The 15,156-nt window shown below is 39.0% G+C and overlaps 1 protein-coding gene across 5 annotated transcripts in view; it reads left to right on the forward strand.

The window, feature by feature from the left end:
- cacna1c (calcium channel, voltage-dependent, L type, alpha 1C subunit) overlaps nt 1-15,156 on the forward strand; it is a 285,780-nt gene that overhangs the window by 184,881 nt on the left and 85,743 nt on the right. For 2 of the 5 annotated variants that reach the window (XM_041781270.1, XM_041781272.1), the window contains exons 5-8: nt 3,346-3,485; nt 4,958-5,110; nt 7,123-7,322; nt 10,653-10,756. In XM_041781270.1, coding sequence (XP_041637204.1) covers nt 3,346-3,485; nt 4,958-5,110; nt 7,123-7,322; nt 10,653-10,756 — 597 coding nt within the window. Of the gene's footprint in view, nt 1-3,345; nt 3,486-4,957; nt 5,111-7,122; nt 7,323-10,652; nt 10,757-12,915; nt 13,020-15,156 lie in introns of those variants that run through there. The other 3 variants (XM_041781269.1, XM_041781273.1, XM_041781274.1) reach the window with 2 other exon arrangements.

Here is a 15,156-nt window from a genome sequence, read left to right on the forward strand (position 1 = left end):
AACACAAATAATTAAACTCAAAGAATGTGACAGAGCAGGATGGTCATCCCTGCCAACCAAGTACAGTACCATATTGTGGAAAACACTGGCCTCCTTCAATCAAACCAAAACTAGATCAAATATTGTCTGCATGCTTCTCAGTTGAAGCCAGACTTTGACCAACAAGGAGAGCAGCACAGTTGTTAACCATAGCAGAGGCAGTGTTGTGTTCTGCCTACAGTTATCACCATAAGCATTGAGTAGAGCACTGAGTACTTATGAAGGTAACAGAGATGAAATGCACGCCCTTGTTTTCACCATTTGACATATGGTTGGTTAGCTGTCTGCTAACTTGGTAGTATTGTAAACCAAAAGAGGGTCCAGTTGCAGGGGAGTTAAAAGGGGTTGTATCGCCCTCTAAGTAGCAGAACAAGCATTCTTCAGTCAGTGAATGGATTCCCTCCCAGGGAAATTAATGTTATATTCAACCACCAGATGCCTCTGTTGGCTCTCATACAGTTATCAGAGCTACTGTTGCATTCCACACGTAGAGACCCAGGTGAAATTTTACAATTTTTTATTTCCTTTTTTGGAATGGTAGTTAAGGCAGAGAGTTTAAAGATCTGCAGGAAACACTAATGTTGAAATAACAGTACTTTGCCTAAAGTGTCGCTCTAGGTTTGCAAACAAACTGTATTTTTACTTTTAGGGATGTATCATCAGAATCGGACCATATCGGCCCTGTTTGCAGAATTCACCAAATAATGAGGCATAAGCAGATGCTGGATACGAATGTTTATTTATTTTATCAAAGCAATGTCATGCAAGCATTAGGTATATCTAGCTGATGAATCAGACAAGAGCTTTTTTACGGGGAAGAAGTGACCAGTTAGACAGACTTTGATCTGATTTCATGGTCAAATGTGACAGAAAATGTTACAAGATAGAAGAAGTTTTACACCAAAAGAAATGATATAAAAAGAAAATCTTTGTCATAGGCTGAATTTTGATGTTCAACCTTGGTATCAGTATCTACCTCAATTTTCATTCATTTTCATCTGCATCTGCATCTCTATTTAAATCGGTTTTCTCCAACCTATTGACTTATTACTCCTTCATATGAAAATATGTAGCTACTTGTGACAGGATGTTGATGTGAATAACCTTTGAGGAGGAAGAAGTGCAAGTTTCTTGTTATTCAGATAGGATGATTCCTTTTATGAGCAGAGTGAAATAAAACACAATGCCAGTATAAATTGTTTTTCAAACCTTTAATTGCCAGAAACAAACACCGACCTCAGACCAGCGCAAAAAGCACAGTAGAAATGTAAACGTACTATGCATTATTTATTATATGGAAATGTGAGCTTTTGAGCCACTGATACCCAAAAGATGTCCATAAATAATTTCACAGATGCCAAGGCCAGACTCAGAATACATGATTTTCAATTCTAATCCTCAACTATTTTTAAAAGAGATTTCATCACATCGGAAGGATTGGGGGAAAAAAAACAGATCATCATTCACAACAGGATATTTTGGGGATTGCTGACCGCCAGAAGGACACAACAACCTGCTGTAGTATGGCTCTGCTCTGAGGAATAAAAAAGGCCCCAGTTAAGAATGCTTGAAATAGACTGATTAATATTTGTTGTCTTAGATCAGATCTAAACATGACAGCAGTATGCTAATGTTAGACTGAAAGCTGGAATGTTTACTGTAGCTAGTAAACACTGCTAGCTCCATCTACTTCTAGACTTGTCCCCTAAAATATGTGCAATACAATCAAGGACTAGCAGTACAACAATCCGTATTCATTATGCGGCGGTAGGGACTCAGTGGTACAGTTAACTGTTATGTCAAGGGTTTGGTCCCCAGCACCTGCAATCACATGATAAACTGCCCTTGGCAAGACACTGAACCTCAAAACTGCTCAGCATCACAGACGTGTGATGAGCATTTTACATGTCAGATTTGACCAAATAAAGATACCTACTAAAGTCCCAAAGGTCTTTTCCCCTCCTCCTTAAATTGATTGGAGGTTTTGAGTCAGATATATAATGCAAAACCCGAGATGACAAGCAACAGTCATTATGTTTGCTTTCACCGTTAATTAATTCAGGTTATAGCTCAAGTAGGATCAGAAATGTATAAAAGGTAGGTAAGAATTTCTGAGATGTCATGCTCCAGTAATAAATGTGTGCTATGTTCAGCCTGCACTGAGCAGTCTGTGTCTTATTAACACATTCATCAAGTCCTACCTTCATTACACACATGCACAGAGTTCTGTTGAACTGCCACATTGTTAAAGCAGTGTCTCACAGACAGAAAAACATCTGAAACAGTCTCTTTTTGTCGGATTAAAGAGCCGACTAATTAAGCTGTTTTATTTTCTACTGTTTGGTTTTCTCCTAGATTGATTGCAAAACAGCAAATATGTCTTCATTAGAGGTTGTGTTAACCTAGCAATATCCGTATTGGAGGAAATATTTCAAAAGGATGATGGAAGATTTTGAAGGCTGTCTGTCATTTTGACTGACTGGAATAATGAGTATGACCCTGTGTGTCAGCACATTCACACAGACAGCACACAGAACTTTCTATTTTGCACACTACCCCCATAATGGCGGTTATTAAATCTATTAAAAGTGAATTCTCCTGTAGCCTGTGGGCACTAACACTGACTGCAACACCGTAGATCGCTGAATGCCTGTTGATATCTGTGCTGACAGCACACTGAGAGGCTCGGCTTGAGTTGTCCAAGTGTGTCAGTCACAGAGGGCTACAGCCGCCATTGTGGTGCAGCGGATCAGCATGCTTTAAACTTTGTGCAGTTTGCAGGAGTGAGTATGTTGCAAAAACTGTAAATGATTGCTTCAATTTTAGATCCATAGAGCTGTTTATTTGAGAATTACTTTGCATGAATCTCTGCACAGGCTGCAGACGTGCAGGTGCAAATTTATTTTCACTCTGGGTAAGGCGGGATTAGGTGGAATTGAAGAGTTTAAAAGGACTTTATTGAGTTCTGACCTGTCAGTTTTTCGAAAGAGTTTTTTGGTTGGCACCATAAGAAGCTGAATCACTAGAGTGTGGTCCTTTTTCTGCCTTGTTTTGGCAAATGTATTTTGAGACACATTTCTTAAAGGTTTGGTAATGGTCAGAAATTCTGCTGAGCAGGCAAAAATGCTCAGGGCTCTACAGTGCAGACTTTTAACAACTTGTGAATCAGTTATGTTAACCAATATTAATCAATATGTGCTGTTTTTGTACATATGTATATTTCTTTTTTTTTATTCCTTTTAAGATGGTGTCTTATATATGGAAAGTCAGTGTTGATTGTGGAAGTCATTTCTTTCTGTACTGCAGGTTATTCAGTGCGATCTTGGAGCAGGCCACCAAGGGGGACGGCGCCACTCCTATTGGAGGGAAGGCGGCGGGCTTCGACGTCAAGGCTCTGAGGGCGTTTAGAGTACTCAGACCCCTCAGACTGGTCTCTGGAGTACCGAGTAAGTACTGAAAGCTAAGGAACAAAGAAAGCGAGAGAGTGAAAGAAAGACAAGAAAAGAAAGAGTGGCAAGGATGCCCTGAGGATCAGGTGTGAATGGTGATTGGGTGAGGCTGGGGAGGAATGAAGCACAGATTGGAGTTGATATCGCTGCCACACATACACACAGTTTTAAATCTACACACAGACATGCTGACACACACAATCCTCTTGTCCTGTCGACACTCAGACAGTGTGAGCAGTGGATGAGTTGTCTGTCAGCCTGTCTGTGTTAGCAACTACAGAAATCAATAATCCAACAGGCCAGAAGACAGGAGAGGATCGGTTGTGAATGAAGACTGAGAAACAGTTCACACCTGTGTGTGTTTGTGTTTCACAGATCACAAATGAGGAGGTTAATAATTCAAATATCACAATCTTGTTGTTTGGTTCAGAGCTTGAGTGTTACTGTGCACAGTGTTCAGTCACAACATTATTTAACATTGTCATCTGTACTACATTTGATCAGCAGCATTACACCTGTACAATCAATGGTATTTATCAATAAATTGTCATTGTGGGAAACCTAGAATTTGAAAAATGAAATCAGGATTTTCTCCTCTCAGGTTGTGCCTGGTTGAGTTCAGGGTGAAATAAATGGAAACGCTACACCACAATGACACACACTGGATAATTTGAACACTTGCTCAGAATAAGGCCATATTGAAAAAAATAATTGATCTTATCTATCATAAATAGTGTGATTTAGGCTATTTCTCATAGTATTGTTCTCTTTCTTTAGTGTTTTTGAATGATTCTGTCATTTTTATGGGGAAGGGGTTTGTATAGATAACCAGGGATGCACTGTATTATTTGCATTATATCTGCACTGGCAGATATTAGCTTAAAAAGTTCATCATTATCCTGTATCGGCTGTTTATATTGGCCAAATGTGCAAATAAGTTTGCATTGTTTTAACCAGAGCCAACTGTCCTACCTCAGCATAAATTCCTGAAATGTTAAAGTGCGTTTTAAAGAATGAAATTGCTATCAGGTAAAATAATTAGGAAATATCTGCATATTTGATATTGGCAAAAATCCAATATTGTACAGCCCGATTAATAGCAAAGGTAAGATTAGTACTTGAAATTGATATCCAGTGCAGTAAAATATGATATTGCTTGTTCTACTCCTTTTATTTTTCACTACATTTATTTATGTGAGTCAGACCATGACTCAGATCAAGATCAGACATTCATCCTATTACTTAGTACTCCCCTGAAACCTCATAGTGCACTTTTAGATACAAGTTAACAGCTTACACTTTAAACCCATAAGGAAATTGTAATATTTGTTAAATGTCATTGATAGAATAAGATGAAAAATTGTTTTGAGTCATAGATTTTCCTTTAGTTGTGTTTTGTTTGTTTTTTTTTTTAAGATCTAATCTTGAATATGTTCTCAGTAGTTCCTCTGCGTTTTTGTGTACTGTAGGTTTACAGGTGGTGTTGAACTCCATAATCAAAGCCATGGTTCCTCTGCTCCATATCGCCCTGCTGGTCCTCTTTGTCATCATCATCTACGCCATCATCGGCCTGGAGCTCTTCATGGGCAAGATGCACAAGACCTGCGTTAATGAGCATGCAGGTAAACATGCACACACAAACCTATAAAGAGAATGACTTGAAAAAGGAGTATTCTGTCAACTGTGTAGGGATGCACAGATGCAGATACAAACATGCATGATCAAACATTCATGCATCACCTTTTTCAGATAAATATGGAAACATGTCCTCAACTGTGTGTGAAAGCACGCCTCAGTTAGCATTTATTCACACAGAGACACACTCAGCTGCATGCTTTGCCTCGATAAACCTTTCAGACTGAATATCAAAGAAAGCCCTTTTGTCCTCCTACTACCTGTTTCTATTGAGTCCAAGTTACATTTGCATAATTATCTGACTGTAGTAAGACTTCGCACATCAGCCTGTAAAGTGAGGAGAAAATAGAGTTCATTCAGTTCCCCAAACAGTTGAAACCATTTATTATTTAAACCATCATTTATGTTTCTCTATATGAATTATTTGGGCAATAATTGAAACAGCAGTCGGCATAAATGCCCGGAACATTTTTCTGTGAAGGCCCTTACATATAAATGGACTTGAGTGTTGTTATGGTGATGTTATATGTCCCATGAGAGGCATTAGCTTACAGTGGATAAGTGCTGTTGGAATACTCTGTTATGTTATACATCACTCTCCAGAGCTTGTTTTGTATAATTAGCACAGCAATTTTTCACATTGCTTTTGTTATGGTGGTTGTGTTTGGTAATATTTCAATTCTTGCTTTTAACCCTGCTTTGAAAATTAAAGTTTTTTTTCATTTAGTTGAGTAATTTATAGACGTAGGATGTGATTTGGCTTGTGGTTTGCAGCTGGATGACTTTGGAAGATAGGAAAACACAAACATGTGAACTCAAAACTAGAGGGCAGAAGTGAAATGAAAGTCAAGCTTTCCATTGCTACGCTTAAAGTTTAATTTTGTGTGTTCAAAGGAACTGGAGGAAGCAAACCTCATACAAACCAGATTTTACACTGTTCATGTGTAAAAGTCTGCCTTGTACAGTTATGTTTTTTTTGTTTTTGTTTTTTTTTTAAGATAGATTTACAAAAAAGATTTAGGACTGGATAAATCCAGCTACTGTGGTAAAGTATGTTGCGTCTATTTTCAGTACTTCAGCATTCAGAATTTTCTACAATTCACCCCATAGTAACAAAGTCTAAGATCATTGTTCTAAGAAAAGGACTTTTTAAAAACAAGGTTGTATCTACAAAGTCTTTTAAAGGGGAGACATCCAGAAAAACCCATCATTCAGTATTTTTGCAGATGTACTTGTGTGTCCTGAGTGTCCCACAAATATGAATTAAGTCAACCCACCCCTTTGTTTAAGGTTCATCTTTGCCATGTAATCTGATAGTTTGCTGTGAATCTGGATTTGCTGTGTCACCACAGTGAATTATTATAATAATACATGCCCCTCACCTGGTATCTCCATCCATAGATTACCTCCCATACTCATGGAAGTACACAGCTATACACAGGAAGAGAGAGGTGTGTTTAGGAGGAGCTCATTTGCATTTAAAAGATACACTAAACTCACCTATCTGAGAATGGTAATTTAGCCCGGGTGTATATAGGGTCAAAAACCTCCTCTGGTGCTTTCTTTGGTTATTTACAGTCATTTCATTTAGACCACAAGGGACTGTGTTAAAGGGTGGAAAAGAAGTATGACATTAAACTGACTGTATTTCAAGATTCAAAAAGAGAGATCATGCTGTTGCTTTGTTGGCAAAGGTGGGGATATCTAAAAAAAAAAGAGAGAGAACCTGGGCACACAGAAGGCTTAGTGGTTTAAGGCGCAACCCATGTACACGGGCGGCCTGTGGTCGCCTTTGCCGCATGTCTCTCCCTGTTCTCTTCCCCGTTTCCGACTCTGTCCACTGTCCTCCTCTATCCAATAAAGGCACAAAATGCCCAAAAATAAATCTTTAAAAAAGAGAGCGAAATTGATTATATACATTGAGCTGAAACCATTGGCTGCTCTCATCTTAAGGAGTGAATTCTTCACTCATTTCGTCCTGTTTTTCTTGTTGTTACAGGCACGATTGCAGAGGAAAAGCCAGCACCGTGTGCGCCTGACGGAGCTTACGGTAGACACTGTAAACGCAATGGGACTGAATGCAAAATGGGCTGGGAGGGCCCAAACGACGGCATCACAAACTTTGATAACTTCGCCTTCGCCATGTTGACAGTATTCCAGTGTATAACCATGGAGGGCTGGACGGACGTGCTGTACTGGGTGAGCCGGGCACCACAACAGTGTCTATGTTTGTGTGTGTGAGTGAATGTGAAGCCCATTACTTTATCTGTTTCTGAGAAAGAATATAACGCAACAACACAAAGAGGAAGGCAGGTGAGCACACTTGTGTGGTTACAATGGGACAGGGAGAGTGTGTGTGTAAGTGTTAGCTCATATCTGAGGCCAAATCGATGCAGACAATACACTGTGTAATTGAAGGCAGCTTTTCATTTCGAACGTGTGTGGAATCCTGATGCTTGATTCAAGTGTCAAGTGTCTAACCCTTTCTCAGTTGATAGTCAGAAGCATGCAGTAGCCCCTTCCAGCTATAGATCAATAGATTAGTCTGGATGTTAATCAAGGTTCAGAAAGGTTTAATCAAACTGAAACGTACTTCCTTGAGAAAGAATTCATAAAACATTGTCTGGAGAGGCATATAGTGTCTTTACTCAGATTATGGTGTCGCTGATGTTCACATGATTAGTGGTTAGGTCTTTACAGTTGGAAAAGTCGACTACTTATAATCATATGTCTAACTTTGTCATCATGAGACATACTGTATGAGGCGTGATGATGATGATTAGACATGATGAACGTGCAATCAACGCTCACCAAGCAAGCAGGGCTGCATTTAAGGTGATAGTTTTAGAAAGGTACTGTATGTGCTCACACACATTGGTCTCCACCAGAAGTAAATTATTAATCTCAAACGCATAAGTAACCTGTTAGGATTATTTTAAACATTACATTTCAACTACATTACTGCATAAATTCTGCTTCAGTACAGTGAAAGTAGATAGTACTGGTTGGCACCTTTATGTGTTTAATGAAGACAGGAAAAAGAAAGACAGGTTAAACAAACCTAGAACAATGATTCTCAAATGGTGGGAAGGTGCCCAAAAGTAGATGAAGGAGTTGTTTACAGGAAGCCGTTAATATATGACAAAACATGTGACAAAAAGACAAAAAAGGCCATTCTTGTGAACATGATATTTCAAGAATGCTTTGGTAGATTTTCTTCAAACTTGTCATGAATGTTCACCCTGGCTCAAGAATGAACTGATTCGATTTTGAGGTCAAAGGTCAGGGTTATTGGGCATCATGTTCATCCCTTGCTTTCTAAACATTTCTTGTGAACATGACTTCTTAGAACATTTTGTGGAATTTTTTTCAAACTTTGCACAAATGTCTGCTCTGACTCTAGGATAGACTTATTCGATTTTGGAAGTCAAAGGTCAAGATTGTTGGGCCTTACAGCCAGTCCTTGACAGTAATCTTTCTACAGTTGCACAGAAAAAAGAGTTCTTCTCCAATCAGCACTGTAGATCAGGGGTCATTGACTACATATGTAAATGATATTGTTTTGACAGAAACATTGGGGGCCAGACTTTCAAATGAACAAAATCAGATAACTGTATTGGTCTGATGAACTGTTATTGTATTAATATTTGAATGATTCAATTTAAAGGCCTTAATAATGAGTTCAGCCCCTACCTATACTGCAGCCAGACACAAGGAAGTGATTGAGATATTTTAGCACCATATTTCTGGGGTTGCCATGTTGTCAATCACTGGGATTGACACCCCGCTGGCGAGTCCTGATTGATGTGAAACATGCAGGAAAAATGGGTCTTTTCTTTTGAATCTCAGTTATGGAAAATTGTGCTCTCCAGAAACAAGAAGTTGAAAGTTGACAAAAAACTTGAATGATGAGTATGTTTATCATGCAACAGATTTACTAACAATGTCTGACAGGTGGATTTCTGTAAAAAAGGGGTCAAATATAAGTAATTCTGATAAAACTGTTTAAATATTTATTCATTTTTGGGGTTGATTTAAAAGCTTAAGGGCTATAAAGACAAAAGACACCATGTATACCCTTTAGTCTTTTGAGAGCTGGATGGGAAGCTTTAGGGGGGCCATATCAGGCCACCGGGCCACGAGGTGATGATTACTGCTGTAGATTCACTGTTCAGCAATGGGATACCCAGTGGAAGCATATAACCACCAGGCAGTAGTCCTGGTTTTACCCACTGCATTGATGACAAGTTTCTTTTGGTTGTTTTCTTGTGATCTCAACTTACTTGTTTTAGGATAACAAAGCTGGTTTTACTATAAAAAAAAGTATACATTTTCGAGAGATCTTTCATAAACAACCATATTGTACATTATCGCGGAAAACAGGAAAAAAAAATATTCATATGCATGCATGTTCTCTTCTATAATGATCCACTTTTTAACTTGCCTGTTCCACCTGGGATCCAAACATTTTTTACTGAATACATCTAAATGGTGAAAAATTTGGGGAAATGTGGGACATGATTTCTCATTAAGTTGATAGTTGTGGGTCCTGAGGCTAGACCAGTTAAGAACCACTGATCTAAACTAAAAGTGTGTGTTTCCCTGAGTGTTTGGGCGTGTGAGAGTTGATTGCTGCATAATCTTACAAGCTCTGCACCCCTCCTTCAGCTGTCCTGTCTCCTGAAACCTCCTGCATGCAGACACCATTCAAGAAAATTCAGCGTTTTGGTGACTTTTTATTAGATCTCATAATACAAATCACCATTTAGAAGGAAAACATCAAGCTCCATGTTTTTGTGGTTATAAATTAATGATAGCAAACATCCGCTGCTTTCTTATGAAATGAATCCTCAATCTTTCTATTTCCATTTTTTTCTTTTGTTTTTTTTTCTGTCTTAGAATGTATGAATTAATATGACTGTCACTGCACTTTATTCTTTTTTTTAAGTTGTCTTGTAAAATCTCAGCAATTGAATTTACATGCAGGTTTATACTCTGCTATTTCTGTTAATAATGTTATAATGAAATTATCGGCACAACTTGTCAATGTGAGTGTGCAGCACATTTTGCAGCTATCCTGAAATAGGTTGTTGTAATTGACTTTAGGAGGATTTTCTAAACGATTTTACATGCCGTTAATCCTGTTGAACAGAATAAAGTTTGTGTAGAGTCAATCTAAATTTGTTTCCGTGTTACCTCTTCAAAAAAGGTTTCTGAGGGATTTTGTTACTCGTTAAATAAATGCTGAAATAAGTTACAAAAGCAGTTTAGTGTTGTTTAGTATGCTTTAAATCATGGAACCTCAAGCACTTGCTCGCCACCATTCAGAAAAAGGCTTTTTTGGACACACAGGTGCACAATACTGCCTCTGCTGCTTAGCTAGGTTTGTGTCCTGCTCTTCTTAACATGCACTGCTCTGTTCTTGTTTCCTTCCTCATGTCTTTTCCTTTACTTTTTAACACATTTTTGTATCCTTCACTTCTGTTAATCCCTTTCCTTTCTCCTCCTCCTGTCTCTTGTCTCTCTCAGATGCAGGATGCTATGGGCTATGAGCTGCCATGGGTCTATTTTGTCTCTCTCGTCATCTTCGGCTCCTTTTTCGTTCTCAATCTCGTTCTGGGGGTGTTGAGCGGGTAAGAGCTTGTGCTGTTGTCATGTGTGGAAAAATGCCTGTGAGTGTGTTGTTTGTGACCTGTCTTTACTATGTGTAGTGTTGACATGTGATGTTGACCATGCAGCAAGACTCCCTGAACAACTTAAAGTTGACTTTGAACAGCATAAAACCATGAGGTTTTGTGTTATTGTGAATTTGAAAAGCTTTATTGTTAGGCACTTCTTATTTGCATCCCTGTCGTTATCATTAAGACTCTTGCCCGTTGTTAGTCCTCAGGATTTTGATCAAATAGTTGCACTCCAAAGCTTTGCTGAACACTGAAGTAGGGCTACTATAGAAGAAGAGGACACAGCAAATTGATATTGTGTCCTAGCTAAAATATGTATGAAAGATCATAAGATTAATGCAAATAGAGCTTTGCTGACAAAAATGCCTGATTTGGCATCTTTGGGCACATTTGCTTGATCCATTTAAGTGATGCACAGAGAAAATTAAACACAAATAAGAAGAGGATGACGGCATCTGAAGCCAAACAGTAAAAGTACAGCAAAGTTCATTGTCCTCTCCCCGCAGTCGAGGAACGATGAGCTGACGATCACTGAACTGAGCAAAATTTCCTGCCCTCTCTGCTTTCTGTTCCACTCAATCAATCCTTTCTCACAAGTTGGAAAGACACACAGACACACACAGGAGAAGCAGTGACGCAGCTTCTGTCTTACTCTGAGGTTCATGCCAGTTGACCTCACAGGGCCACATCCCGTCACAATATGTCTGATCGACAGGTGGACACACAAACATGCACAAACACAAACACAAACCTGCCAGACTTCATTCATTGTCTGCTTCTAGCCAGCACAGTTTTATTTTTATGCAATTTAAACATTCAAGCATTTAAACTTCTATGTTGTGTGGGTACAGTTGTGAAGGTTTGCATACATTGTTGTTTCATGGGGCATATGACGAGGCCCCGTGTGTTTGTCTGAATGTTTTTGGTTCAGTAAATGCAGCTCCAGCGGGCAAGTTTGGGTGCTGTTTTACCCCACTCTGCCAAGTCACGCTGGTTCAGTACAAGCACCGCTCGGCCTGTAGGGACACACTGGGGTATTAATAATTCACCCCTCAGGTCAGCCATGGAGGTTGAACACTAGAAAAACCTCACACAACAGGCTAAACACAAAAGCAGAAAAAAGGTTCTTTTGAGGACAGAGTGGAGTCTGGAGGAAACATGGCATTTAGGAGGGAAGCAGCGTATCGAACAGCTGCTCCGAATAGGACACCTCAATTACTGTGAGCATGCACTAGAACAGTACTAAGTAGCTAAAAATAATCTTTAAAAACGAAGTGTTTACAACATGAAAATTCATACGTCTTTTTAATACAACGACAAAAGGTCAAGAACAATTTTAGTATCAGTTACAACTCAAAAAACATCTATTTCTACTATACTGCATATAAAACTACTGATAAACCATACTGATGGCATGTTTTTGATCACTTCTTTTTGTGTGGGCTCCTTTAATGCCAACATTTTCTCCCGAGTTTAACAATAAAATCAGATCAATATTTGTCCAGCATATCACTTTTTCTGCCCAATAAGCAGCGAGGGGCCAACAATAAATTGATACAACACCACAGATAAGCATCCACTAATGGCAATGGTTCATGCCATGTTATGCCAGTGGGCTTATGTCCGTCAAAAGGGCGAATATCAGTGGATACCAATCATAGACTGATGTAATTGTGCATCCCTAATGTAGATGGATATTTTTCTGGGAAACCAAAGGCATTCAGAAAGATAATTTGTCATATGCTCTGTAATTTTGCCCAATCCATGGGAGTCTTGCTGCACAGCCTGTTGAACTGTCTAACTAGAATTCTTTCTCTTCACAGTTATAATGCATTAAATGAGATTTTATTTCCATTGGTTCAACTGGAAACCTTCCCTGTTCTTCCTTGGCCTTTTGACAGTGTCACAGTTTAATACTATGTCAGCTAAATCTATGTATCCACTTGAGTGGTGTTGGATACCATAATTTCTTCTTAAGCAAACAATTCCATCATTTGGAAACTTTCACTAAAGCTCCACCTCCTTCCCTTTGCTCTGGCAACTTGCCCTTCTTTTCCTCCTCTTCCCATTCTCCTATTCTCCATCCTCCGTGCTTCCATGTCTCCACTCAGGTGAATGATGCAGTAGGGTACAGGTGGCCCTGGGTGTATTTTGTCACCTTGATCATCATCGGATCCTTCTTTGTGCTTAACTTGGTTCTGGGGGTATTGAGCGGGTAAGGGCCAGGTTAAAGGTTCCTTCAGACTAACTCAACTCTCTCCTTCATTTCCTTTGTGATGTTCTCAGAAGACTTTGCTGTTTGTTTCTGCTCAGGGCAAATCTTTATTTCTGCTTTGCATAATTGAAAGTGGTTAAGGTTGCATGTACAGTAGCACAGAAATATATTTTTGTGATATAATAAATATCAGCACATGTGGGAAAAGGAGAAATTAAACTCAGCTTCACATTTAGATTTATTTACTCATTAATATTTAGTTGAGTATTTCATATGAATCTCTCCAGAGCTAAGTTGTATGTGTTTTCCCCTATATCTGGCTGCAATTAAACTTTTGTACTCAAGCATCCTGTGAACTTAAACACAAAAAAGGCCATCCTCTACCTTGCAGACCTTTTGGTTATTGCCACTTGGTGTGACAATATTAAAGGTCTCCCTCTCTCCAAACATAGTTCTGCTTCTATAGAAAAGCACTACTCTTGTCATAAAATGCACAGCACTGAACTCTGCCATGATTGCACAAAACACTTTTGTTGTCACAGTAAAGTGAAACCAGTGGACAGAGTTTCTTATTACAGCACGTGAAAGCTCTCGTTATAGACAAGAATGAAGATGACAAATCCTTTGCAGATAATAGTTGAAATAAGGATTTTGGAAACCACTGGAAAGTTTTCTTTAACCTTGTCATCATGCTTACCCGCAATATCCACATAGTTTGTGCAGCGTTACATCGCTGCTCGCTTCAGAGCAAAGCACCCTCTCTCTAGTCAGTCCTTGAATTTCCACAGCCTGCACCAGAATCCAGCTACACATACCAGAAGTGCCAGTATGGTCTGCTCCACTTAAGATGCACACTGAGTCTATTTTGAGTGGAGATTGCTTCTAGCATGCACCCGTCAGCTTGAGCGGATCAACCAAAACGGGAACAAGAACAAACAGATCAGCACATTTATTGACTCAGGAGTGTAAATCTTATCACAATATAAATACCATGTCACATCTGGTGGCACAAGACACAAGTCATCAGTCCTTCAGAGGGTCCTAGAGATAGTAGGATGCCATGGATGAAAAGAAGATGATCTTTAAGGTAGAAAACCTTGTGATTTTATATGAAACCACACATCATTTTCACAAATTTAAACATTGTAATTGCTCAATGTATTCACTCATGGTAAAAGGAAAAAAAAAAGGAAAAATATCAAAGTTGAAATGCTTTGGACATGGTCTGTGGAAATTGTGGGTTACATTCGTCAAATTTCCTTCAAAGTCCTTCACAAATAAATATTGAGATAGTTATTTGTGTGTTGGGGTTTTAGTTGGTTTTGATACAGCTTGAAAAAATACTGACACCCCTATAGGACCTAGTAAAGCAAATAAGACGATTAGCATAATAATCATATATTTCTATATAGTTATTTTAATGTATGTAAAGGCTCCCATAGGTAAGGTGTCAGTTCAAGCAATTAACACCCCAATGCTAAAAGTGCCTTTAATGCATTTGCACCAGCAAATGCCAAGAGAAAAATGACATGTTAGATTGGTAAAAGCAAGAAGAGTATGATTTTTTAATCTGAAAACATTTACATTACAGGGGACACAAAAGTGTGAAGTCCCTGAAAAAGCAGCTTTAAAGTGACTACAAAGTGCTCACAGTAGCAGTTAGTAGTCAGATTTTAACATACAGTATGTCTCTTCATATTCTGTGGGTGGAACAGGTTACAAGGTGTGAAGTGTTTCACCTTCAACTGGCTGACCTGAATTTTAGCCTTAACCCCCGCAGTGAGATGACCTCAGAGGCATCGTGGGAAAAAAATAAAGAAGTATATCTGGTCCAAACAGCTTTTGGGAGGGTTCGTCTGTCTGGCTCTTTGTCTGACTAATGATGCTGTCAGCTCACTACACAGCCTGACCTTTTACCAACCACCTCCTCCATGGAGAGTGTGTGGGACTTTGATTGGCATAATAAGTAATGACTGGGCAGAAGACCCAGAGCGATGGATGGAGTGACAGACACATCAGGTGTGACTGTATGGATTTAATGTATCATGTAAATAGGAGGAATAGAGAGGATAAAAAGGGATTTAATACAGAAAGATGGTATAATGAACAATGGAAAGGCAGAGCAGTGCCTCGGAGT

The sequence above is a fragment of the Cheilinus undulatus genome, linkage group 23 (genome assembly GCF_018320785.1).
Source record: "Cheilinus undulatus linkage group 23, ASM1832078v1, whole genome shotgun sequence".
In the NCBI taxonomy this organism is placed as follows: Eukaryota; Metazoa; Chordata; class Actinopteri; order Labriformes; family Labridae; genus Cheilinus; species Cheilinus undulatus.